Consider the following 26,485-nt stretch of genomic DNA (forward strand, 5'->3'; position numbering starts at 1 on the left):
TGACTATCTGCTCATATTTCAGGGTGGAACTCTAAAAGCTGATTGGAAACTGTGCATATATGTGTGACTTGTTGACAGTAACATTTTCACTGTATGGCTGATCATTTCTTTGGGAAAGTCTGATGCCATTATTTTGTCAGAGTCTCCAGAGTGAACATTCTCCTACCTTGCACCCAGCAATTCAGAAGTCATGTGGGGGGAAAATGCTAGGTGCCTGTAAACTTATGTAATTTTCTTTTTCTGTGTCTAAATACAGTCACATTCTGAGGAACTGGAGTTATGACTTTAGCGTATGAAAATTGAAGGGGACACAGTTTGGCCTATAACATAAACCCAAATTCAGAGGTCCTATGTTCTACCCTCTCTGGAGAGCAAGCTTCAAATGTTTTGCCAGAATAAGAGAGGTTCAGTTATGTGACTGTGCTAAATAGGGGAGGACTTCAGGAAAGTTGAGAATGGGAGGGCATCTAAGCTTCTTAAATGAACTTTCTATCCGCAGAGTGGTTCTAGCTCTGCCTTGCCTCTGATCCAGAGGTATTTGGTCCTGCCAATTTCTGAGCCTTAAAGGGATCTTGTATTACAAATGGGTTGTTGATTCTTGACGTTCTGTACTTCTCTAGTTTAGGATTTAGCTTTATTGCGCCTGTCAGTTATTAATCATCCCTTTGGCTTCTCAGCTCGCAAAATTTTGTTGCTATTTAAAATTTTCATTCTTCTATCCTTGCCGGTTTATGCCTTAAAAAACAACCAAACACACCCAAAAAACATCTTTGCCTTTATTTGGGGTGTGGGGGAGTTAGAAGGAACTAACTGCATGTATTCAGTTTACCATCTTTAAATATTTAAAATTATATAAATACTAGAGGCCCGATGTACAAAATTCATGCAAGAGTAGGCCTTCCTTTCCCCGGCTGCCAGCACTGGCTTCCCTCTGGCACCCGGGACCCGGACTTCCCTCGACTTCCCTCTTGACCCTGGCTTTGTCTGGAATGTCGTCCGGTCTAATTAGCATATTATGCTTTTATTATTATAGATGATTGCGGATAATATTTTAATTTTCAGAAAAGTATCAGGTAGCCATATTTTAAGAACTTATTATGTGTTGAAGCCTCTTTTAGGTACTGTGTTATGAAACAAATCAAAGGCATCAGAAATTATTTTCCCAGGTGGAGGAAAAACTACACAAAATATGAGATTGAAGAATACTTTTTGCCCTGCCGGGTGGCTCAGTTGACTAAAACTTTATATCTCGATATGCCATGCTTGTGGATTTGATCCCCAGTCAGGGCATATACAAGAGTCAGCCAATGAATGCATAAATAAGTGGAACTACAAATTGATGTCTCCCTCTCTCTAAAATTTTTTAAAAGAATACTCTTATAATGAAACAAGCTGATAAGGGCACATTATATAGTACAAATAGAGCATATTCTGAGGTAATCTCAAGGGAACAGATGCAGATGAATTTAACCTTGAATTTAACACTGAAGAAGGTGGATTTCAAGCAATGTTTTGAAAGTAGCTTTCAAAAAAATTACAAAAACTATGAAAGTCTTTCCAGGTAGAGCTTCAAATTGTTGTTACTGGTACTTACTGTGGTAGGTATTTTGCAGGTTTTAGAGGGGGGAAGAGTAAGCCATGTGTGGGAATGGTTAAATAGGTTCATTTTACCAGAGCAGTAGTTCTGAATTTTGTGGTATTAGGTTGGGAGGGAGAATGTCAAGGAATAACAGTATGATCTAACAGACCTGAAGAGATTAGGTAAAAGACAATAAAATGAAAAGAGATATTATGAAATTGAAATATTTTGCCGTTATAAAAGCCAAGTCCAAGAAATAAATGATATTGAGAACCAAGGCTGACCTCCATTTGGAAATAGAATGAATATTGCTCAGTTATTCTTCTCAGTAATTTCCCAAGGCTTTCCATGAATTCTTTATCCCAGCCATACATTTCTCCTTGAGGTATGAACCACCATAAGGTAGCTTTAGCTTTCTTGTCTGAAATTGGAGTCAGGAATGCATTTTTCAGTAAATTAGGTTTCCTACTTTGTTAAATGACTCAAAATTTAGGGGATATTTGCATATATGTGAATAAATTAACAAAAATAATTTCTTATTTTTCCTTTCCCTTCTTAAACCAGAATAAAAGCTGTAGATTTTTTAAAAAATGAATCATTTTGAATTATGTTATGGCACTTCGTTATTCTTAAATTTATATTTTTTAATAAATCTTTTTATTGATTTCAGGGAGGAAGGGGAAGGAGAGAGAGAGAGAAACATCAATGGTGAGAGAATCATCGATTGGCTGCATCCTGCATACCCTGTAATTGTGACTTCCTGGTTCATAGGTTGACACCACTGAGCCATACTGGCCAGGCTGTAGATTATTTTATTCACTGTAGCAAAGCTGAATATTTATGTCATCAAAGTATAATGATTAACTTGATGTCAGTATCTTTAAATGTTTAGTCCATCACATGGTACTTAGGTTTTCAGTATAGATAACTTAAATTATTGATTAGTATACTGGCTTCCTCCTACTGAAATTTCTTAGCTAAAGGAATTTTACTTTGAAAATAAACATACATGTAAGTTGAATACTTTTAATGCAGTGTCTTCTCATGTCAAATTTAGAATTTACTTTGACATTTTCTTGTGTAATTATCTATGCTTACAGAGCCAAAAACCTGACTCTTAAACTTAAATAATGGCATTGTCCAGACTGCAATAGCCAGCACATCTGATTTCTACTCCTTTTTCCTCATATTGTGTCAGCTATAACTTTCTCTGTCCTCAGTCCAATTGAAATAGGAAAACTTTCTTAAATTTTTCTTAAAACTTTTAGAATCTATAGTTAAGATGTTCTTTTGAAATGATAGCAGCCTTTTGTAGGAAAGATGTTGAAATTAGTATAGTCAAATAGACCAAACGGCAGAATAACTGTACAACCGAACAACTGCACAACCGGTTGCTATGGCATGCGCTGACCACCAGGGGGCGTGCGCAGAACATGGCAGGCATCAGTTGCAGCGGGATGGTGGATCAAGTGAGCAAGGGTGCCAGACCAAAGCGGGGCACCGGTCACTGTCATCGGGGCGAGCCTCTGGTGGTTACTGAAAATTCTTTGCTGCTGCGCACCACGGTCCCACCAGGCGCTTGCACCTGCTGCTGGCACCGGCCCCACTCACACCTACTACCGGTGCTAGAGCCGCTGCTCACACCTGCTGCCTGTGCATGGCGCCGACCCCGATCACTCGGCATCATCAGTGGGTGCGAGTGGCAGCTGCTGGCCCAGATCACCCCACAGGGCTTCTCCACCTCCCCCTGCTCCTGAGGGGTGATCAGGGCCGGCAGCTACCTCTCACACTCACTGCCAGCGACAGCCCCGCTTGCACCTGCTGCTGGTGCCAGCCCCAGTCGCTCTGTGCCATCAGCGGGCGCAAGCGGGGCTGGCACCGTCAGGCCATGGGAGCGGTGGTGGCAGTGGGAACACGGCTGCTGGCAGACAGAGGACTGGGGGCCGCTGCAGGAGGGGCCGGGTGGGGGCACGGAGGATGGGCTGAGACCTGCCCCTGTGCCCACCACAGCCTCGCGGCCCACAGTTCCTTTCACGGTGCACGAATTCATGCACTGGGCCCCTAGTGTGTGTGTGTGTGTGTGTGTGTGTGTGTGTGTGTGTGTGTGTATGTAATACATATGTATAGTATAAACATAGAGACACAGAAATGTATATTTTTCCAGTCTTTATCAAAGAAATATTTCTAAAGTTATTTAGTAGGGCTAATATTGTTAAAGTTTCAATAGTTGAGTCTCAGAACTTCTCAATTCTGTAAGAAAAGAATTTACAATGTAACTTTGTTTCTTGTCAAATATTTTTCACATCTACAATTTATATAACTGGTTAAAATAAGGCTTTAAAATGGAATTATAAAAAAGAGTGAATTTAAGAAGAAATAAATTAGGTTTTAATTACTTAGAATGTAATTTTAACATGCTATAATAGACATGAGGAATATAATACTCATTTATTTTATAAAATTTATTTTCAAATTATAGAAGTATTAACAGGTTTTGAAAAATAGATATCTCAGGAAATAAAATGGAAAAAATTAACACTACACAATTTTCAAAGTACTGATAAATTTTAAAAACATATAGGTCTTTTAGTGAAATTCAAGCTCAACCAAAGAGCAAAAACTGAGTTTGTGCTTTCACTTAATGGGTCTAGTATTATTCTTACTTAACTTATTTATCAATAAGAGAAAATGAATCACTTTTTAGGTTTGTACTACAGAAAGTGCCAGTTAATTTCCAAGGAAGATGCCACTCCTGATACGAAGCTTTTCTGCTTGATGCTGCCACCAAGCACTCACCTTCAGGTGCCAATTGGGCAACATGTTTACCTCAAGCTAACTATTACAGGTAAGGCAAGTAGAGCCTTTGGAGGAACAGTTTCTTCTTTTATAAGCTGTTCAAAAACAGTTCAGTCTCTTTAGAAAGCACCCATTTAGATTATTACTAAGTGTTTGGGGGCAGCTGGATTTAGGGATGGCCAGATTCTAAGTTTGGGGATGCAGTGCTCCTGCATGTTGGAACCACAGCCATGACATAGTATTGCATGGAACAAAGAAACTGCCACTAGTCACAGACATGGGTCCATCATTTATTACTAACCAAGCCTTAGAGGAAAGGTGCAGGAGTGCACAAATGCCCCTCGTAAGACAACTCCTGCAAACATACCAGCATCCATCTCTTAGAAGCCACTTGCAGTCTTGTCATTTACAAAGTTGAATTTATAAAATTTCAAGATGAGTGAATGATTATAAATTATTTCCTTATCTGTGCCTCCAGTATAAGATCTGTAAATTCCTTACTGTGTGAAGTCTTTTTCTCTCCTTTTCATCCTAAAATTACCTCATTTATTTGTTTTAAATACCCTTCTTACTGATGTGTAACATTTTCTTGGCTTTTTGAAGCTGCAAAATGTAACATTCTCATGTCAGTCAAGGTGTTTCCAGCCATCAATCTAACAGACTCCCAGTCAGGCTCTGGTGGAGGTGGTTGGTTATGATGGCACTATGAAGTCTCTCTCGTCATCATCTAATGCCACGTCATCATTCAATAACTGGTATCTTCCCCAGTGCAGTGTAATTTACAAATACATTCATTTTATATATATCAAGCAGCCATGTGTAGTATTGTGCTCTTGCAAATTTGTGATGATTCCCCTCTCTTTGGAATTTGGCCAGCTAAAAATATAACATGAAACTAGAGGCCCGATGCACAAAATTCGTACAACAGTAAGCCTTCCTTCCCCGGCTGCCAGCACCAGCTTCCCTCTGGCACCCAGGACCTGGGCTTCCCTCCGGCCGCTGGCAGGCACCCGGGACCTGGGCTTCCCTCTGGCCGCTGGCAGGCACCTGGGACCTGGACTTCATCCGGAAAGTTGTCCCGTCTAATTAGCATATTACGCTTTTATTATAACATGAAATATTAACATTACCCTTTTTAAAAACTATTCTTGTCCTAACTGGTTTGGCTCAGTGGATAGTGCGTCGTCCTGCGGACTGAAGGATCCCAGGTTCGATTCTGGTCAAGGGCATGTACCTTGGTTGCGGGCACATCCCCAATAGGGGGTGTGCAGGAGGCAGCTGGTCAATGTTTCTCTCTCATCGATGTTTCTCTCTACCCCTCTCTCTTCCTCTCTGTAAAAAATCAATAAAATATATATATTTTTAAAAATCTATTCTTAAAAGTAGTTGGATTAATATTCTTTTCATCCAGTTACCAAAGCAGTATATACTATATTAAACATTAAAACAATTTAAAATGTATAAAGTAAAATGTGAAATTCTTCCCTTTCTCAAACCCAAATGAATGATCAGCAACCATTGTGAAAAACTTATGTATAATTAAAATTATGTCAGTACCTACTTAAGTCTCTGTGTAAACTTTTTATGCCATTTTTGTGTGGCTTATTACAAAGTTTATATGCTGATAGAAGAGATGATTGTCTGAGAGTTTATTAACATAAATCCCAATTATATGTCACACTTAATAAAAACAGATTGTTTATATTATAGATAAAATATTGATTTGTTAAAATTATTTCAGCTCACATTAACTCGGGGTATATATAACTATCTTTACTATACACACATAGACCATAGAATTATATAAACATTAGGTTTACAGTTTTTAATATAGACTGATTGATTGCATCATAAAATTTGTGTGTTTTATCTTCATTCAGAGCTTTTTAGATTTTTAGAATTGAATTTCTTTGTCATGACTTTTTCTAGGTACTGAAATAGTGAAGCCATATACACCTGTATCTGATTCCTTACTCTCAGAGTTTAAGGAACCAGTTATTCCCAATAATAAATACATCTACTTTCTGATCAAAATCTATCCTGCTGGACTCTTTACACCAGAGCTTGATCATCTTCAGATTGGTTAGTATTTTATGTTTGTTTTTTTTTGTTTGTTTGTTTACCCCATTTGTGTTCTAGGTTGGATCACATGTTATACTGCCCTCTAGTTATCTCCATCTGGGAGTCTATCAAATATCTTAAACTCAACATGTCTGCAACCAAAATCATGTTCTCTTTGTCCCACCCAACCTATCATTACTCCATACTCATCTCTATTATTTGCAGCATCACTCACTGTTCATTCTTGACCCAATCTGGAGATTTAAGCCATCTTTGAGTCTTCCCATTTTCTTCCTCCCAATCCAGTCAGGTACTCTGTTCTGTTGAGTGTACCTCCCCGTGACTTTCTAATCTTTTCTGTCCCTTCAGCCACCCTCTTAGATCAAGCCTTCATCATTTCTCTCTTGGCCTCTAACTGGTCTCTCTTAGTTGCCTCTAACTGGGGTCTTTTTCTTTCTGTTTATCTGAATTTTCCACTTCTTTTTCCAAACTGCCCTGAGAATAGATTTACCATGTTGCTCTGCAGCTTTAAAGCCTCTGCTGAGTCTCCATTACCTAACTGATCAAGTCCCCTGCGTGACCTACAAATACTTCATGATCTTTCCAGCTTCATCTCTCAGTGTACAGATCCTGGTGCTACTCAGAGTTCCACAAGTCTGGCATACTCACTCATAGGTACCTCACCTCTGAGTTGCCTCACCTAGGATGCCCATCAACCCTGTCTCTATCTATAAAGTGCCCTTTTTAAAGAACCAAACAAAAATATCACTTCTTCTATGAACATTCCCCTCCTCCTCTGAACCCCTGCAAATCCTAACACGTTGTTCATAGCTCTAGGATAAGAATAAATAGTATTTCTTCTTTACAAGATTTTGAATTTAAAGGTAGAGTGTCTTATTTATCTTTGTATTTCCTGCACCTAGCATGGCACTTGGCACATAAAAGGCTCCCAATAAATATACTTTGAAAGAATGACTAAAAAGACTATAATGAAATTGATTAAGGTTTAGAGAATTTTCTTTCTGCTTTTACTCCTTTTTCTATGCCTTCAGTTTTTCACTGCCTGAGCCTAACAGTAAAAGTGTTCTTCCCCTTTTTAAGGCAGTATTAAAGTACAGTGGAGTAACGGTGAGGTAGATCAGTAAAATTTGGAAATAAAAAAATTACATTGTTTTCTGAAAGTTAAGCTTAGAAATATTTATGCAGTGATGTGATGAGTCATCTTGGGTTACATAAATCAAAATATTGGCTATAAATGGGAACCTAAAGAATTTTGGAATATCCACAAATCTAGTGATGGTATCTATTTTGTGAAGGACTGACACGTGATTGTAATACAGCAAGTGGAAACAACCAGCGGTATTGTAGCCTGTTTTTAGAGCTTGAGTGAGCAGAGCAAGGTGGAGAGTGAGCCTAGAACATGGAAAAGGAAAGCCTGCAGCTCAGGATCAGTGTGTTTTCACCTCTATCCACAGGGCTAGACATGGCACGCACACTTGTTTGACTTAGAGGCATGTATGCTGGCATGGTAGTGATAACTGCAGCCTCATTATGTCCCAAACAAACTGCACTATAATGTTATCCACTTTGTTCAATCCTATGTTCACCAAGCAACTTTTATGTGATTATTTTGGCCTATCAAGTGTCAACTGAATGAGATGCCCTAGATAGGGTGTGTAATTTCGGGTGAGTAGATGCAGATAGCCTGGCTGGAAGTCAATGACCTTTCTGGCATGTGTACTTGAATCTCTTGTGAACTTGATTAGCAACAGGTACATTGCCTAAGTCTAATCAGTGAAATGATGTTGGAAGGACTGGACTGTGGACAAAAGTTACCAAGTTAGTATTGTTCTGTGAAGCTTTTCTGGTAATATCCTGGGGATATTCTGATCTTATGGTCCCTTTCAAACTATAACAAGGAGCTCTTTTACTTCTAACACTTACTTAATCAATTACTGCAAGGTTCTTACTATCCTGCTATGGAAAATAAAGGAAAAATTATGAAGATCCAGCATTTAAAAATTCAAATTGTTTTTTAAAATATGGACAGCTTTATTTTTTATTTTTCAAATTACAATGAAAATTTCTGAAATGTCCTAAAGGCAGTTCTCTTATATGAGTGGTACATACTAGTAGTGGTTATTTCAACTGCATTTCAGAAAATAGTTTTTCTCAGCTATTTTGATTCTATATTGTGAAGTAGCATGCTCCAAGTACAGTTTCTGAACTTGCTTTGTTTTTATAGAAGTGAATTAAGAACAAACTCTTCTTGTTTTAATCCATTGGTCTTTTAAAAGATTTGATGGAAGTGAAGTCAGCACATTTACTAACATAAGATTTTGCAATACATTTTTACTTCAATTTTCTCTCCTACTAGTCTTATTACTATGGTTAAGAATCAATATGTAGTCCAGCCAGGTAGCTCAGTTGGTTGGAGCATCGTCCTGTACATCAGAAAGGTTGCAGGTTCAATTCCTGGTCAGGGCACATACCTAGATTGCAGGTTTGATCCCAGTTGGGGCAATTACAGGAGGCAACCAATTGATGTTTCTGTCTCACATCGATACTTCTCTTCCTTTCTCTCTCTGAAATCAATAAACATGTCCTCTGGTGAGGATTAAAAACAAAAAAAGAATCAGTATGTAAGTAGAAAATACCTTTTCTCTACCCTGTACTGTGCAGGGAGACATGGACTATGCTTTTTAGGTGCTTATAATTTAATTTAGCAATCTATGTAGAGCCTGTTTTTATTGGTAATTTGTACTTAAATACTTGGCAGTAGTTTGGAAATTAGAGACTCCAGATGGTTTGGGAAAGTAATTGTGTAATTAAATGAGCGAAATAAAACCTTAATAATTTGATTATAGTGATATAATTCAGACATACTTGGGGGCCTAATGAATACTCTTAAAACTCCTTACATACTATCTTAAATACTAAGATGGGGTCTGAAAGCTAAGTATTCATCCTGTGACTCACCAGTGTTCTAAATTCAGCTAGGTGTAGCCTTCTCAGTTTCCCTGATTTTTTTTTTTCTGATTTAGTTTATGTTTTATTGTTTAGGAGATTTTGTTTCCATAAGCAATCCTGAGGGCAATTTTAAAATATCCCAGTTGCAAGAATTAGAAGATCTCTTTTTATTGGCAGCTGGAACAGGCTTCACACCAATGGTTAAAATACTGAATTATGCTTTGACCAATATATCCACTCTCAGGTATGTAATTTTATCTTTAATTACTATCCTTTATGAGGCTATTAGATTAGTACAAGATATTCTAAATTGTTTAATTCCTCAGTGCACCTTAATAGACATGTTCTCATTCTCTCATTCATTTCTTAACTCTGCCTCAAGTCCTAGCTATATTATAAACACAATTCTTTTTATTTTGATTCTTTTAGTTACCTAATTGCACTAAAAAAAACCATTTTTGCTAGTTTACTTTTAGATCAATTCATGCATATTTTAAATGTAATTAAAATAGTTCTTTTTGAGTTGTTGCTGTTTTTTCTTGTTTTGTGTGTGTTTTTTTTAAGGAAGGTGAAGCTGATGTTCTTCAATAAAACAGAGGATGATATAATTTGGAGAAGCCAATTGGAGAAATTAGCATTTAAAGATAAAAGGTATTAAACTGGTACTAACTCTATATTTAAATATTCATACATGTATAGTCAGTCTTGGCAGTATTTCCTTTGGGTGGAATTTTTAATTGACCAGGAAGCTTTGTCAAAGAAACAAAAGCTAATCAATAATTTTCTAAATGTAAATAATGTTACTACCTTCCGCCCAAAGAAATAGTTTGCTAAGATCAATGTGACATCATATATGTATCAATATATGGGTTTTATGTTTATATTATGTTATCTATACAGTTGGGTTTCAGTGTAGCCAATTTGGTAATTGAAGATTTAAATAAATTTGGTGGATAGATTATGCAAAAATAAACACGTTTTTTTACTGCCTTTAATATGCTCATGTCCATAGTGACTTTCCATTGTTTACAAGCTTCTCTTTGTTTGTGTTTGTTGACATTAACATTTGCTGATAGCTGTGTCATCAGTGGTCCTCAGGGTAGGCAATAGGAAAAGTTTGAGTTAGGCTGAACTCAGTGGTGGAATGAGGCAGCAAGGATAGCAAAGTGAAAATTTGTTTCATTGGAAAAAGGGCCCTAGCACAGGCCTCTGAGATAATAAGATAATTTAAATGGATGTATGCCCATTTCCCCTAAGAAATCTGAAAGCAGTGGGAAATTCTAAATAAACTTTTTAGAAGAAGAGTGAATTGGATAACCTAACATAATGTCTGTACTTATCAGATGCTTGTTTCTCATAATTTCAGGACTGTGTAAGCATATGAAGTAAATATTTATGTTTATAATAGTATAGTATAGATCATTATAGGCTTTATAAAATTAAAGACCTCACAAACCCAGCTGTTTCTCTGGGAGCTCCAGGTTCTTCTGAATATTTGCTGAATATCCTATCTAATAAAAGAGTAATATGCAAATTGACTGTCACTCCAACACACAAGATGGCTTCCCCCATGTGGTCAAAGATGACTGCCCCCATGTGGACACAAGATGGCCGCCACAAGATGGCCAGCAAGGGAGGGCAGTTGTGGGTGATCAGGCCAGCAGGGGAGGGTAGTTGGGAGGGACCAGGCCTGCAAGGGAGGGTAGTTGGGGGCGATCAAGCCTGCAGGGGAGGGCAGTTAGGGGTGATCAGGCCGGCAGAGGAGGGAAGTTGGGGGTGACCGGACCTGCAGGGAAGTGCAGTTGGGGAGGACCCAGGCCTGCAGGGAAGAGCAGTTGGGGGGGACCAGGCCTGCAGGGGAGGGCAGTTAGGGGTGACCAGGCCTGCAGGGGAGGGCAGTTAGGGGCAAACAGGCTGGCAGGGAGCAGTTAGGCATCAACCAGGCTGGCAGGGGAGTGGTTAGGGGGCAATCAGGAAGGCAGGCAGGCGAGCAGTTGGGAGCCAACAGTCCTATTTGTGAGAGGGATGTCCCAAATTGGATAGGGTGCAGGCTGGGCTGAGGGACACACCCACCATGCACGAATTTCGTGCACTGGGCCTCTAGTTCTTAATAAGATAATACTGAAGTCTTTTCTAGTTTTTTTACCTTCCCATTGTCTCCCATCCTCCTCATTGTCTTTTAATAAATGACTTTCACAATAAAAGATGACCTGAACTTACTTATCCTTGAAATATTTACTCTTCTTACATAGTCAAGACATAAACCTAAGAATACTTACAATGTGTAGGTAATTGTATGGCAATTGGAGCATGATTTAGAAAAAAATACAAAGTCCTAGGTTTTCAAGTGTCTTTTACACTAATTTTCAAAGTGGAAAATTGGAAGTAGCACTTATTGAAAAGCCTAAAGACCTAAATTCTAGTTTTTATTCTACCTTTACTAGCTTGAAACTTTATTCAAAAATTACTTAGTTCTGTGGGCCTGTTTCTTTAGCTTCAAATAAAACGATGTCTTTCCTACTTCATAAGGCTATTGTGAGGATTAGAAAAGGGTGAATGCTTTGGAAACTGTGACGCCTACCTCAGATACTTTGAATTGTGGTTATGGAGGACCTCTATACATGTGTTTTGTTTCTGTATTATCCGAGTTCCTGTTTTCCTAAACATTTAAAATAATTTAAACACACAAAGGTAGGCTTTTTTAGTTAGGTTTTTTTAAAAAGTATTTTTGGCTATGTTCTTATATTCTTTAAGATAGTTCCCTTATAAAAGAACAGTCAATTTACCTACATTTTAATGAACAGACATTGTACTTTCAGTCAATAGGAGTTGCATTTGATTTAAGAAGTAATTAGTAAATCGGAATGTGTTGATAGCCTCTGAGCATAAAGTATCCTTTGACAGAGTCCCCTGTGTGTTTTGTTCTGTTTTGTTCCCATCTACATAACTTGGGTGGTGGAATGGCATAGGCTGCAGTGTTGAGGATGAGGAAAGACCCCTCTTTCCCCTCACCTGGATGACTGGCTCTAGCAGCACTCACCAGGTGAGTGTCACTCTCCAGCTCGCTGAGAGAAGTGACAGTGTTTGGCTTCCGGCCTGCCTTTATCCTCCCACACGGCTCCTTCTCTCTGTCTCCTTGCTCTCATCTGCTTGCTCCTATGTGCCTTTACCCTCTCTACTACCTAACCTCTTCCTCCTTTTGGAGACAGGAGGCACCTTGCAGAGGTTGTCCTTGGCACTGACTGCTAGCACCATAGCGTTAATGCTTCCTGGAGACCCATGGTCAGGCCCTCACTGGGAATCAAGAGCCATGCTTATGGAGATGGCTTTGGAACATTTATCAGGGGTTTTAAATATTCTGAGGTTTCATGCAAATACAGGAGAAACCTGGCCTTAAAGGCTTATTGAATGTTTTTAGTACCCTCATTCAAAAACATCATTGTTGAGTTTCATACATAAAGGGGAAGTAGATTCAATATAAGGTAGTTTTTATTAGCCACATCTGTATTTTAGTTAACATTCATAGCTAATTTTATATATTAAATCACCTTTCCTACATCTTCACTCTCCCATGTCACTCCTAATCTTAGTAATAAAGCTTCTGATGACAAAATGTGACATCTGAACACATTTCTTGGTTAAATTATTATTGGATTGGAATATATAAAATAAACTTTTCTTACATTTTGTAGTTAAAACAAGTGAAATACTTTATTGTCTGTATTAGGTGTTAGCCTTCCACTCAGTGCTTTGTAGGGATAGGAAGGGTGGATAATGAGGCTGGTGTATTATCTATTATTTTCATTTTCAGCAAGCATGCTATGTTTGTCCTCAGTTTATCTGGATTATATCATTCATTAGCAAATGAAATTCTTAGAATTGTCATTGTATAATGGAAACTTACTAACCTTGTGATCTTGGCAAGTTACTTGATCTGACTGAGTTTTAGTCTTTCTATCTGTAGAACAGGTATATCAATACCTACTTTACAGAATTGTTTGGATATGGGGGCAATGAGAGAGTATATGTAGGTGCCTAACCCAGAATTAGCATATTAGTAACATTCATCCATTCATGAAATACATGTATCTATTATTTGCCTATACACAGGAGTTCAACAGTGAACAAGATACTGTTATTTTCTCATGTGACCCAGGGAATGTGTATCTTCCTTTTCCTACATTGCTAAACAGGAAGCAAAAATGTACAGTAGCAGATGTAACTAATTACTATGTACACTGAGATCCAGATTAAGTTTCCCTCATCTCTTAATTCACTGAGCAGTGTTAAGGCCTAGCTGGCTCAGCGTTCCACAATGGTCCACCTCTCTCCTCAGTAAAATACACCAACTGTGCTGTCTCGGCCTTTGCAGAACTAGTTTCAAGGGATTGGACAGTTTGACAATGAGGTTGAATTCTGGGCAACATTCATAATATATAAATATAACAAGTATTTTTCTCCCTTTCAAAGCAATCATTTTTGAGACAGTGACCTTATTTGAGTAAAGCTAGTAGCATGTACTTTTATATAAATAGTAGAATTTGGCCGTGGCTCAGTGGTTTAGCATTGACCTATGAACCAGGAGGTCACCGTTCGATTCCTGGTCAGGTTACATTCCTGGGTTGTGGACTCGATCCCCAGTGAGGAATGTTAAGGAGACAGCTAATCAATGAATCTCTCTCATCATTGATATTTCTCTCTCTCCTTCTCCCTTCCTCTCTGAAATCAATAAAAAATATATTTTTTAAAATAATGGAATTTATTGATTTGCTGATTTTTCTGCTCTGTTTACAAAATTAATACATATTTATTATATTGAAAATAATTAAGGAAACATAACCCATAACCTTATCATTTAAAGAACAATTATTAACATTTATGGTCTGTATCTTTCCATTCTTTCCTTCCCTCCCTCTCTACCTCTCTTGCTTTCTGATACACACACACAGGCACACACACACAAACACACACACACACACACACACACACACTGACACATGCATACATGCTTTATTGTTTTGTATTTTTAAAATAAAATAGTTGTACTGCTATACTTTTTATAATTACACTAGGGGCCCAGTGCACAAATTCACGCACTTTGAAGGAACTATGGGCTGCAGTGGGAGGGGCAGGTCTTGGCCCATCCTCCGTGCCCCTGCACAGCCCCTCCTGCTGTGGCCCCCGGTCCCTTGTCTGCCAGCCGCCCCGCTCCCGCAGCTGCTCCCACAAGCTGACAGTGTGGAGCAATTGGGGCCGGCACCAGCAGCCGGTGTGAGCAGCAGCTGCTGCCCCGATTGCCCCTCAGGAGCAGGGGGAGGTGGAGAAGCCCTCAGGGGGGATTGGGGCCGGCAGCCACTGCTCACATCCACTGACGGTGCTGAGTGATCGGGACTGGTGCCACGTGCCAACAGTGGGTACGAACAGCAGCTCCAGCGCTGGCAGCAGGTGTGAGCACTTGGTGGGACCACTGCGCGTGGGAGCAAGAATTTTCAGTCACCACCAGAGGCTCGCCCTGATGACAGTGACTGGTGCCCCGCCTTGGTCTGGTGCCCCTGCTCACCTGCTCCACCATCCCACTGCGGCCAATGCCTGCCATGTTCTGCACATGCTCCCTGGTGGTTAGCACATGTCATAGCAACTGGTTGTTCGGTTGTTCCACTGTTCAGTCTATTTGCATATTAGGATTTTATATATATAGATTTTCTACTTAGTGTGTTGCATATATTCTGTGTATATAGAATACTTTAAATAACTGGTTCTCAACCTGGAGTGATTTTGTTGTCCCCATCCCCCCAATACCTTAAGGGACATTTATGTCTGGAGACATTTTTTGTTGTAACAGTTGATGGAGGGGGTTCAACAGGTACCTTGTTGGTAGAGGCCAGGAATGCTGCTAACATCCTACAATGCACTGGGCAGTCCCTACAACAAAGAAAAATCCAACTCAAAATGCTGATAGTGCCAGCTGGGAAAACCTGCACTATACCATGATTTTTTTTTTAATTTCTTTATTGATTAAGGTATTACATATGTGTCCTTATTCCCCCATTACCTCCCACTCCCCCATTCATGCCCCCACCCCCCTGTTGTCTGTGTCCATTGTTGTCTGTGTCCATTGATTAGGCTTATATGCATATAAGTCCTTTGGTTGATCTCTCTCCTTTACCCCCACCCTCCCCTACCTTCACTGAGGTTTGATGTTCTATACCATGATTTTTTATAGCTACACTGTATTCAGTTCTGTGAGCATACAATAATTTATTTAACCAATCCCCTGCTGTTTGACATAGTGAAAAGAAGTTGTTCTGTACCCCTCTAACTATGCAGGATAAAAATACATCGTAAGAGTCACCAAGTCCTAAGGCTGTTGAAGCATTTTGACAAATAGCCTCTAGAGCAGTGGTTCTCAACCTTTCTAATGCCACGACCCTTTAATACAGTTCCTCATGTTGTGGTGACCCCCAACCATAAAATTATTTTCGTTGCTACTTCATAACTGTAATTTTACTACTGTTATGAATCGTAATGTAAATATCTGTGTTTTCCGATGGTCTTAGGTGACCCACAGGTTGAGAACCGCTGCTGTAAAGTAACTGTAAAAATAAAGCCATAAACTTTATGTGGAACCTTAGTGGTGATAGCTTCTAATCCTCCTGTCTTAAAATTGAAGAAACAGGCTGGGCTAAAATCGGGTGATGGGAAACCTTGAGTATAATTCATATATTAAATAAATATGTATTAGATGGATATGAGAAGGCCCAGCAACACTGGGCAGCTTACCTCTTCATTATTGACAGGCTCCGTAGACAATGGCCCACTGAGTTTCTGCACTCTGGTGTCAGTATTGGGATGAGTGGTTTGTTATTCCCCTTTAAGACAGCAGAAGCCAGTGATTGCAGTAAATCAAATAATGTGCCTTAACCCCTTTCCCCCCCACCCCCAGCCTGTGATAATCACAGATATGTGGGCCTCTAGTCTGGACTCTTCTACCACTTTCTGTTCCTCCCAGATGCTCCTCATATGGGTGTTTCATAGAATGTTCATGTGTTCTCCCTTAAGGGCTCTGTCATTAAAAAAAACAAACACACAAAAAAAAAAACTTTGAAAATAATGTGTATCATATTACCTTTAAGACTTACTCTGAACTTAGCATATTTAAGGCTTTGAGAAATTCTAAATAAATCTATTTAACTTTTTCTTTTTAAAACCCACTATCCCAAATTTATTTCATAGTTGGACTTTTTTCATGGAATACCACTAACATCTTGAGGAACACTAGTGTTTAATAGACTCGTTTTGAGAAATGTTTCCACAATATGTGCATTTTGTATAATTTTAACTCTTAGCTGTTCATGTAAGCTGTTTTTCTCGGGAGCAAATACCAAGTTTTCCTGCTCTTTCTAATATTTTTCTTTAGCTATTGAAACCAGAAAAGGCAGAGGCCCCAAATACTATGAAATCCTCTTCTGTGGGCAGTGACAAACCACTGAAGCTGTTAAAGCAAAGACAGTGTAAGATGGGGTCTGGGTATTAAGGAGAACTGCTGGCAATGGTGTGTCAGGTGGATTAAGGCTAAGGGTGTTAGAGCAGGATTTTAGGCAAGAGATATGAGGCCAGTATTTGGAGCAGTCGCACCAAAAGTGGAATGTACGGGACATACTTAAGGAAACGACAGAGGTAGGTTTTTGAAGCTGATTGGTTAGAGGAGAGTTAGTTGTTGGATGATGGCAGGCTCTGCCCATGTGCCCTCAGGCCTCAGGTTGTAATGGCGCTAGATAGTGAGTTGGCCTTCATTCAGCACACTTTAGGAGAGGTAACTGATTCCACAGGAACCATCTGCATCTTGATGTGGTATAAGAAATCCTTCATTAAAGTATTCTTGAGTCTTAACTTGGGATGGCACCTGCTCCAGCTAAGCTCTTTTCTAGTCCTGTGAAGGAGGAGATAAGCAGGATAGCAGGCTTTTTACAGTATCCTTAAAAGTTGCATTTATGCCCCTCCTCACTCTTTCTATGGAGTTAAGTGATAGCCCAAGAGACCATTATGCTAATAAATACGAATGCATGAGAAGTGTACACCATCTTTATAAGGATCTTGGGTACTTATCACTCTTTAGCAGAAGCCTGCAGAAAGTATGCCACTGACTAGGCTTTTTTTTCTTCTTTAAAGTACCTCAGTAAAGGAAAGTTACAATATTTTCAGACGACAGGAATGCCAGTATATAAGACTTATGTATCTTACCAGTTTTATTCCAATGATTTTTATTTTTAATTTAACAAGGTAATTGCTATCTTTGGTCTAATTGTCTATGTATAATTGGAAATTTCTTAGGATAGTGGTTCTGCAGATGCTTCTGGGTCTCCTTTGATGATCTGATGAGAGCTGTGGACCTTCTCGCTCGGAAAAGGCATTAGGGAATTCACAGCCGTTTTTATGTGTAATTTCATGGATGCCAGCCTATGGCTTTGTTCTTCTATTGACAGTTTTTATTTTTAGTCAGTACGGCTTCTTTGTAAGCAAATCCCTTTATTCATTCAACAAGTATTTTTTATGCACTTACCTTGAGCCAGGCCTGGGTTCAGCAATGAACAAGGCAAACAAGGATCTCGCCCTCATGGAACAGTAAACAAATATTACATTCCATAGTTATTGAAAACTATCTTAATTTTATGTGCTAGAAGGGAAATAATAAGTTAGTGAAAAAGTATTTGGGAGGTTATTTTGTATAAGGTGGATTAGTATACAGGGTGGAGTAAAAGTAGATGTATGTGAGTATGTGAAACCGTTTATTTTTGCATTATTTATTAATTATTGTATTATTTTCCATATGGACAACTATAAACCTACTTTTGCCCCACTCTGTATCTGCTAAAACTAAATGGGAACCTTGAAGGTAAGAAAAAACATAATTCTGTAGAGCTTTTTAAATATAAAATCAGAATATTAGAATTATAAGAGATGATGTAGTATTCGCACCTTGTTGCACAAATGGACAAATAAAGCCTAGAGGCTGGGGGCGAGGTGAGAGCCGGGCCGGTTCTCTCTCCCCGGCTGGCCCTCTGAGTTGGTCTGTGTGCTTGTGCCAGGCTCCTCAGCTCTTGAGAACCTTAACCCAACTGCAGCACAGCAACCTGAGCTGCTGCACCAGCCACATCCTGTTTCTGTTCTCATATTGGACTCACAAGGCCCCTTCACAAGAGAAGCTGTTCAACTTGTTTTTTAATATTGAGATTAATATGTAATTAATTCCTTCTACTCTTGAGAAAATATGTCAGTTAATCACTGGAAAGTGTGCAGATGCATTGATCCGATGCTGTTGAAAATGGTAAGAATTACTTGCGTTTTGCTAAAATGGAGCAAAGGGAACAGGCACAGCATACAATTTTGAATCATTTACTCTTCACCAGCTATTTGCTGAACAGATTATAAAACTGTGGTGGGAAATGGTCTGTAGTCACATTGTGAAACTTGGTTTGATGTTCTTCTTTCTCATTTTAATTCTGAGGGTTGAGGCCTTTGAGACAGCAACAGAACTAAGTCAGATAGGCCCTTGGTACCCTTTCTTTTTCTCTCATACCTTTCCTTCCACAATGCTTGGCCACTAGGGACACAGTGATAGCCAAAGCGAAAATGGTCCCTGCTCTTACAGGGTTTATGGTCTAGTGGGGAAGGTAGACATTAATAAAATTATCATTTTGGTGACCTCATATTTAAAACCTGAAGTAAGGTCTATGAAGAAAAGGAAAGGAAAGTATTTCTACAACACATATAACAAAGGACTCCAAAGGCCACAGTACTTCTCTGTGGAAATGGTGCTTAGCTGAGAACTGAAGAATAGGACATGATAGAAGCATTACGGAAAGAAGCAAGAATGGAAGTGTATGGCAGTGAAGACTCAAAGAAGCAGACAGTTAGCTGGGAGCTAGGTCTTGGTGAGGAAGTGGATATGGAGGAGAGATGCAGAGAGAGGTCCCCAGGATAAACCCCAGGTTTCTGGCTTGTGCAACCAAGGGGACCTTGGCACCATCCTCAAAGAGAACGTCAGGTGTGGGGCAGAGAGACTGTAAGATGAGGTTGAGGCCTTTGAGACAGCAACAGTACAAAGTCAAATAGGATGTTGGTTATAAGGGTCTAGAACTCATGAAAGGTTTGAGTCAGAGATTAAAGTGCACATGTCACTGATGATTGCTCTTTACTTGACTTAAGCAGAGTATTAATAGGAATGGGTAATTCTTTGAGATCCCTTTCTAATGAGTTCAATAAAAGATGCCAAATTACTCCTCTTTTCTGTAGCAAAAACTAATCCTTAGTAAATATGGATTTACCTGTATGTTTTTGTTAAATCTTTGTTTATAATCCATTGTAGTGCTTTTCTAGTGAGTGTATCAGTTTTTACATATTATATCATTTTCAAGAGGGGAAAAAAGATGTTTTAGTGAACTTGAGACATGTTAATCATATGTTAAAATAATGGACTTTTTAAAAAATATTTTCTCCCTCTAGATTTGATGTTGAATTTGTTCTCTCAAAACCTACTGCTGAATGGAATGGCAAAAAGGGATACATTTCACCAGGTCTTCTTTCTGAATTTTTGAAAAGAAGTTTAGACAAATCCAAAGTTCTCATCTGCATTTGTGGACCAGCACCATTTACAGAACAAGGAATGAGGTGAGTAGTAACGTGGTAGAAAAAAGAACCCTTATGCATGTGAAGTGCTTAGCACAGTGACTACATACAATAAGTACTAAATAAATGTTTATTATGTTCAGGAATGTTTTAAACAGCCATTTCTAAGATTTCATTCTCCATTTATAGTGTTTTCCAAGTTTAATTACCCATAAGCAGTATTTCTGCTTTTTCGGTTCAGTAGAGAGAGTAAAGATAGAATGCTGTGGGGATTAACTCCTTACTTTAAAAACTGGTGAATAAAGAAGGAAAAAAATCAAGCATTATGTTGCCTTTTCTATATGGGGTGTACTACAGGGTAACCACATAATAAATGAGAATTTTTCCTTTACAGAGTCCCTCAGCTTATAAATGAAGAAAGAATGATAGAAGTAGAAGTAGAATATCACGAATTTCAGACCCTAATGAACTACTAATGGATAGACCATAAATCATGGATAATTGTTAGCATCCCAAAAGAGAGTCAGTCAGATATTATGTGCTTCCTGATGGGAGAATACTACCTATGAAGTAGTCTTGTCAAAAAGAATTTGACCTGACCTAGGTTCTAGATCCAATTATTAAGTTACAGGCAATAAGAGGATATAAGTTCATATTATTAACATTTATCATAGCGATGCAGCAAAATGAGGACTGTGGGTTACTCGATGCGTAAAGATCTGATTTTTGTCAGATAAATTGCAGTACACAGAGAGAGAGAGAGAGAGGGAGATGGAAGGGAATCTTATTAAAAGACTAGAGGCCTGGTGCACCAATTTGTGCACCGGTGGGGTCCCTTGGCCTGGTCTGCGGGATCAGGCAAAACTGGCTCTCTGACATCCCCTGAGGGGTCCCAGATTGCGAGAGGGCACAGGCCAGGCCGAGGGACCCCACCGGTGCACGATTGGGACTGGGGAGAGACCTGGGAGGTTGGACAGCCGGGAGGGACCGCGGGAAGGCTGCAGGGCATGTCCGGCCCGTCTCACTCAGTCCCAATTGGCCAGACTCCAGCAGCAAGCTAACCTACCGGTTGGAGTGTCTGCCCCCTGGTGGTCAATGCACATCATAGTGAGCGGTTGAGCGGCCTTAGCATATCATTAGCATATTACGCTTTGATTGGTTGAATGGCTGACTGGTCGACTGGACACTTAGCATATTAGACTTTTATTATATAGGATTTTATCAGCTAATCATAATGAGTAGACTTTAAATGGATCTTGATTAAAATAAACTTTTAAAAATTATGGCACTTATGAGACAATTGAACACTGACTAGATATTTGGTAATATTAAAGAATTATTGTTAATTTTTTAGAAGTGATAATTGTGGATTTTTTTACAGTACATAGTAAATGGGGAAAATGAAAAAGTACTATGTTTATGATGCTAAACTTTGATGTTACTTCTTTATTTTTAAACTCTTCCCCTAAGAGACTTGTGCTTTGTATTTGTTTTCCAGGATGCTGCATGATCTTCACTTTTCCAAAGATGAGATCCATGGTTTTACTGCATAACGAAGAGCTGTCGTTGTCTTTTACTCAACTGTTTTATCTAAATTTGTGATTGCTTAGGGTTTTTTTAAGACAACATTTTTGTATATACTAAGAGGTTAACGAGACTCCAGGCTTGTTTCTTAAATGAAATCAAATATTCCATCACTATGGATAACCTGTTGACTTTATTTTATACCATAAATTATTTTACTACTGCTATTTGACCTGGAAAGTCAATCATGACAACAAACACATGCAGGTTGTTTGTTATGAGTCACAAGGTTTCTTACTGTTTAAATTGTCTCACTGTTCTATGATGAGCTCTTGTGTTTTATGACATGATAAAGTAAATGATCATTTGGATCATGTTTCTATGCTGTAAAATGTCTTAGCAATACAGACTAAATTTTCACATTGCACTGTTAACTCAGGAAATGATCATTTATGTTATTGTTATTAATATTAAAACATGGAATGTTATAACTTAAGTGATATAAACAATTTGTGTGTGTGTGTGTGTGTGTGTGTGTGTGTGTGTGGCATTGATACAAAGTAGAATAAAAATATAAGTACTTTTTAATCTTTGACCTAGAAATGTATTTGAATGCAACAATATTGGGCCCGTGTCTAAGGGAAATTTTAAAAGGCAACAATAAAAGATCCTGGAGATGCTCACACTGGCAGCTTACGTCAGGTGTGGTGAAAAATTTAAAAGAACCTTGACAGCTGGTTTTATTCTCGGCCCAAACCAGAGGCGTTGGGAAAGAGAACGAAGGTGTCGCATCTGGTCCCATGGCCTAAAATAATCCTTTGGTGCTCTGGAATGGGTTCAATTTAATTGTTGCTGAGCCCATCCAGACCAGCTGGGACAGTGAAGAGCACAGCCAGCTGCTTCCACACGGCTGGCAGTTCGGCAGGGAGCCCCCTGTTTCACACTGGACACTTCCTCTCCCTCCCTGCTGCTGTGTGCACAGTTTCAAATGCCTTCCCAGGTTGGGATGCAGACAGGCTCTCAAGACAAGTCTTTGTGTGCTTTCATGAGGAAACTATTGAATGCAAAGGTGACTGTTTGCATAAGCTAATAGATTTTTCAGTCTGGTTTAAGATAGCAGCAATATTTTCACACAAATAGGGAGATGGGAGGGGTCTCAAATTTCCCTGCAAATGATTTTGGAATAGCTCAATCTTCACTGAATGAGTGATGCACCAAGTGGAACCCAGTATTAATATTTCTCAAATTGCTAACACCAGCTTATGAAGCTCCCTGTGTACAAGTGGCTGGTTGAACACTGTCATCTTTTCCTGTGCCTCCCTCTTCTTTTTTTAATTTTTTATTGAATTTATTGGGGTGACATTGGTTAATACAATTACCTAGGATTCTATAATGCATCATTTGTATATTATAATGTGTTCACCATCCAAAGTCTAGTTGTCTTCCATCACCATTATCCCCTCTCTACCCATCTCTACCACCATTTACCCCCTTCCCCCTACCCCCCTTTCCCTCTGGTAATCACCATGCTGTTGTGTGTCTATGAGTGGCCAGTTCTACCCACATCACCATTCGCCCAGGCAGGATCTAGCTGTCTTGGGCCAGCAGTGCTCCTTGCTGGCTAATAGGAACATTCTCTAGCTTCACACCTCCCCACCACCTCCTTTTTCTCCTCTAAGAGGGAGCATGTTCTGTCCAGACACTTTCTCATCTTTTCTAACTCCTTCCTTTTTTTCTCTCACCTCCAATCCTTTTCTAACTACCTCATGCAAACAAAATCTCTCAGTTACTTCCTATATGTATCTCTTCTTCATTCCTTTTCTTATTATATTTTAAAGTAAAAGAAAACGCATAAGCATCTTCTGGGTTATCTCTTGCACCCATATGATTTTACCAACCTATATGTTAATAATTCCCAAAATGAAAATCAGCCGAGCTTCAGTTTCCAATACCCACTTACCTGCTGGATACCACCTCGATATTCCTTCCACAAGCCTCTCAATCTCAACATGTCCCAAACTAAACTTAGACCATGATCATTTCTCCCCAAGTCTATCCCTCCTCTTAAATTCCATCTCTAGTTCACTGGGACTACTTTCCACCTAGCCAGCCTTTCTAGACCCATTGGCTATCAGCGTCTCCCTCTCCAATCGGATCTCATACCAGCTGACCATGCCCTCCCTCCGCTGGATTAGTACAGGAACCTGATGATTGGTTTTCCTGTTGAGGTGTGCTCTCACTGAAACCTACTCTCCATCCCAGGGTGTTCTAGCATGCTTTGGAGAGAAAATCCCCTAAATAGAGCCTCAGTCTCCCAATATACAGTGGGCCACAGAGGGGAGTAGAGGTGGTAACTATTGTGCTTGAGCAGTGCGGAAAGAGAACTATATTCAGTCACTTTTGCTTAAGAATTCTGCTTGCTTGCTTTTTTTAAAAAAAAAAAAAAAAAGTGTTAATGTATTAGTTTTCTATTGCTGCCAGGACAAATCAACACAAACTTAGTGGCTTAAAATCACACCCCTGTATTATCTCCCATTTAGCTGGCTTAGAAATCTGGGCACAACTGGGCCCAGCGGGGCCCTCTGCCGAAGGCCTCCCAAGGCTGGACCTGGGTTGTCAGCGGGGCTGGGCGCTTCTCCGGAGGCTGTGGGAGGCTGTGCTTCCAGGCTCGTTCAGTGCTGGCAGAATTCGGTTCCCTGTCGCTGTAGGCTGAGTTCCACTCTTCCTTGCTAACTGGCAGCCTCGGTCCAGTCTTGGCTGGTAAAAGCCACTCACATCCCTTCTCAGGCTGCCTCTGTGCTCCTCCAGCGTCGGGTATTCTCGCATGTGCCACGGGTCTCTCTGCCCCAGCTGGAGAAAGCTCACTGCTTAGAAGGCCTCACGGGCTTGTAAGGCCTCAGGTGATTAGAGGCCTCACGTGATGAGAGTGGGACCACCCACATCACCTGGGATGATCTCCAGATCTGAAACTCTTAACTTGGCAGCTGCTAAGTCTCTTTTGCCATTTAATATAGCATTTTCAAAGTTGTAGGCATTAGGGTGCTGACATCTTGGGGGAGCCGTTCTGTTTACTACAGTCTATAAAGAACAGAGAAACCTGTCCAAGGTAAGATAATTGTGTTTTGTCTAGATATCACTACGGGCCCTCAATGTGCACCTTAATGTAAATGGGAGTAGTGAGACGAGCTTTCACACTCCAGAAAACAGGCGTACCTCAGAGATACTGCGGGTTCGCTTCCAGACCACTGTGATAAAGGGAGTCTCTCAATAAAGTGAGTATAATCTTTTTGCTGGTGGAGGGTCTTGCCTTCAATTTGTAAGAAATGCAACACCTTGTGAAGTACAATAAAGCGGAGTGCAATGAAACAAGGTGTGCCTGAATCAGCTTCATTATGCTGGCCAAGACTTGGCTACACCCTCCTCTGTGGTGCACCTACGCTGCCACATGAACTTGACCTAAGCTAGTTTGGGGCTGTTCTGTTGATAACCACAGGCCCCCAACTTTGGACCAATGAACCAGACCCCGTTTGGTCTGTAATATTTCAAATTGTGGCTAAGCTGTTGAAAAGGAAAAGTTAAACCTCAGCCTGTCCCAGTCTCTTGCTATCTTTCTGCTTTGTGTGTGTGTGTGTGTGTGTGTGTGTGTGTGTGTGCGTGTGTGTGTGAATTATCTTCACCCTGGGTTGCCAGTTTGGCAGACCTCAAAGCAACGCCAGAGCAACCTATCTAAATGCAAAGACGAGTTTTCTTTCTCCGTTCAAGTTCCCTTCTGCGGCCCGATCCCCACTCCTGCAATGCAGGCCCTGCGTCGGGTGCAGCACTCCAATACTGAGCCCTAGAGTGACTCAGTGGTTCCACAGCAGGAAAGCAAGCTGGGAGGACCCTGGGCTGCTGCCCCCACCCTCCAGCAAGTGCTCAGCTCTTCGAGAGAAGCTTGCTGTTGTCCCCATCCCCAACATTCAGGTCCAGGTCTTTTGGGGGCCATCATATTTCATTTTTCTTGAAAGAAATGATTCACTAGAAATGAAATTGCTGGGTTCTATGCTAACTGTATAACTTTATTTTAACCCTAATTTATTCTGTGCATATTTCTAGGCCTAATGTAGGTATGCATATCTGTTAATCATGCTTTTTTAATATACTATTTCAGACTTTTAAGGAAATACCAAGTTATTTGTGTTGTTGTGTTTTGTTATTTTTACAAATGGTCCATACCATTTTATCCTGTTGCCAGTACTGTAAGAGACTTTAAATTATTCCACACTAGAGGCCCGATGCACGAAATTCATGCAAGAGTAGGCCTTCCTTCCCCTGGCTGCCGGCGCTGGCTTCCCTCTGGCACCTGGGACCCGGACTTCCCTCCGGCTGCCAGCAGGCACCCAGGACCTGGGCTTCCCTTGCAGCCCCGGGTTTGTCCAGAAGGTTGTCCGGAAGGTCGTCTGGTCTAATTAGCATATTACACTTTTATTATTACAGATTCTCACCAACTTTGAATTATTAATTTTTTAAATTTTAGTGTTAGTGCTGATTGGGGTTTTAATTTGCATTTGTCTGATGTGTAATGATTACTGATCATATCATCATCATCATCATCATGTGCTTATTGGCTTGGTGTATTATCTTTTGTAGGGTGTCTATTTAAATCTTTTACTATTTTTAAATTGGATTGTTTTTCTCCTTGTTATTGAGTTGTAAGCAGCCTTTACATATTCCATACCCAAATCCTTTATCAGATATGCTTTATGAATATTTTCTGTTGTGTGACAGTAAATCATAAGTGTGCTTCACAGCTGTTAGTGTGTAGGGCATGAACAAGCTTAGAGACATACACCAATTTAGATTTGAGCAAAATAAAATAAATATTAGTACAGAAACCAACTGTGAAGTTGACATGTGGATGACAGATCCGAGGAAGAGAACTCTGGCAGC

General features: G+C 39.8%; 1 protein-coding gene across 7 annotated transcripts in view; it reads left to right on the forward strand.

Moving 5' to 3' along the window:
• Positions 1 to 22,052, forward strand: part of LOC103289170 (cytochrome b5 reductase 4) — a 66,688-nt gene extending 44,636 nt beyond the window's left edge. For 4 of the 7 annotated variants that reach the window (XM_008145048.3, XM_054722207.1, XM_054722208.1 and 1 more), the window contains 6 exons: positions 4,284 to 4,424; positions 6,305 to 6,457; positions 9,500 to 9,650; positions 9,971 to 10,057; positions 19,910 to 20,074; positions 21,531 to 22,052. In XM_008145048.3, coding sequence (XP_008143270.2) covers positions 4,284 to 4,424; positions 6,305 to 6,457; positions 9,500 to 9,650; positions 9,971 to 10,057; positions 19,910 to 20,074; positions 21,531 to 21,585 — 752 coding nt within the window. In that variant the 3' untranslated portion in view covers positions 21,586 to 22,052. The remainder of the gene's footprint in view (positions 1 to 4,283; positions 4,425 to 6,304; positions 6,458 to 9,499; positions 9,651 to 9,970; positions 10,058 to 19,909; positions 20,075 to 21,530) is intronic. The other 3 variants (XM_028128083.2, XM_054722209.1, XM_028128224.2) reach the window with 2 other exon arrangements.
• The last annotated feature ends 4,433 nt before the right edge of the window (positions 22,053 to 26,485 follow it).

The sequence above is a fragment of the Eptesicus fuscus genome, chromosome 10, assembly GCF_027574615.1.
Source record: "Eptesicus fuscus isolate TK198812 chromosome 10, DD_ASM_mEF_20220401, whole genome shotgun sequence".
Lineage (NCBI taxonomy): Eukaryota > Metazoa > Chordata > Mammalia > Chiroptera > Vespertilionidae > Eptesicus > Eptesicus fuscus.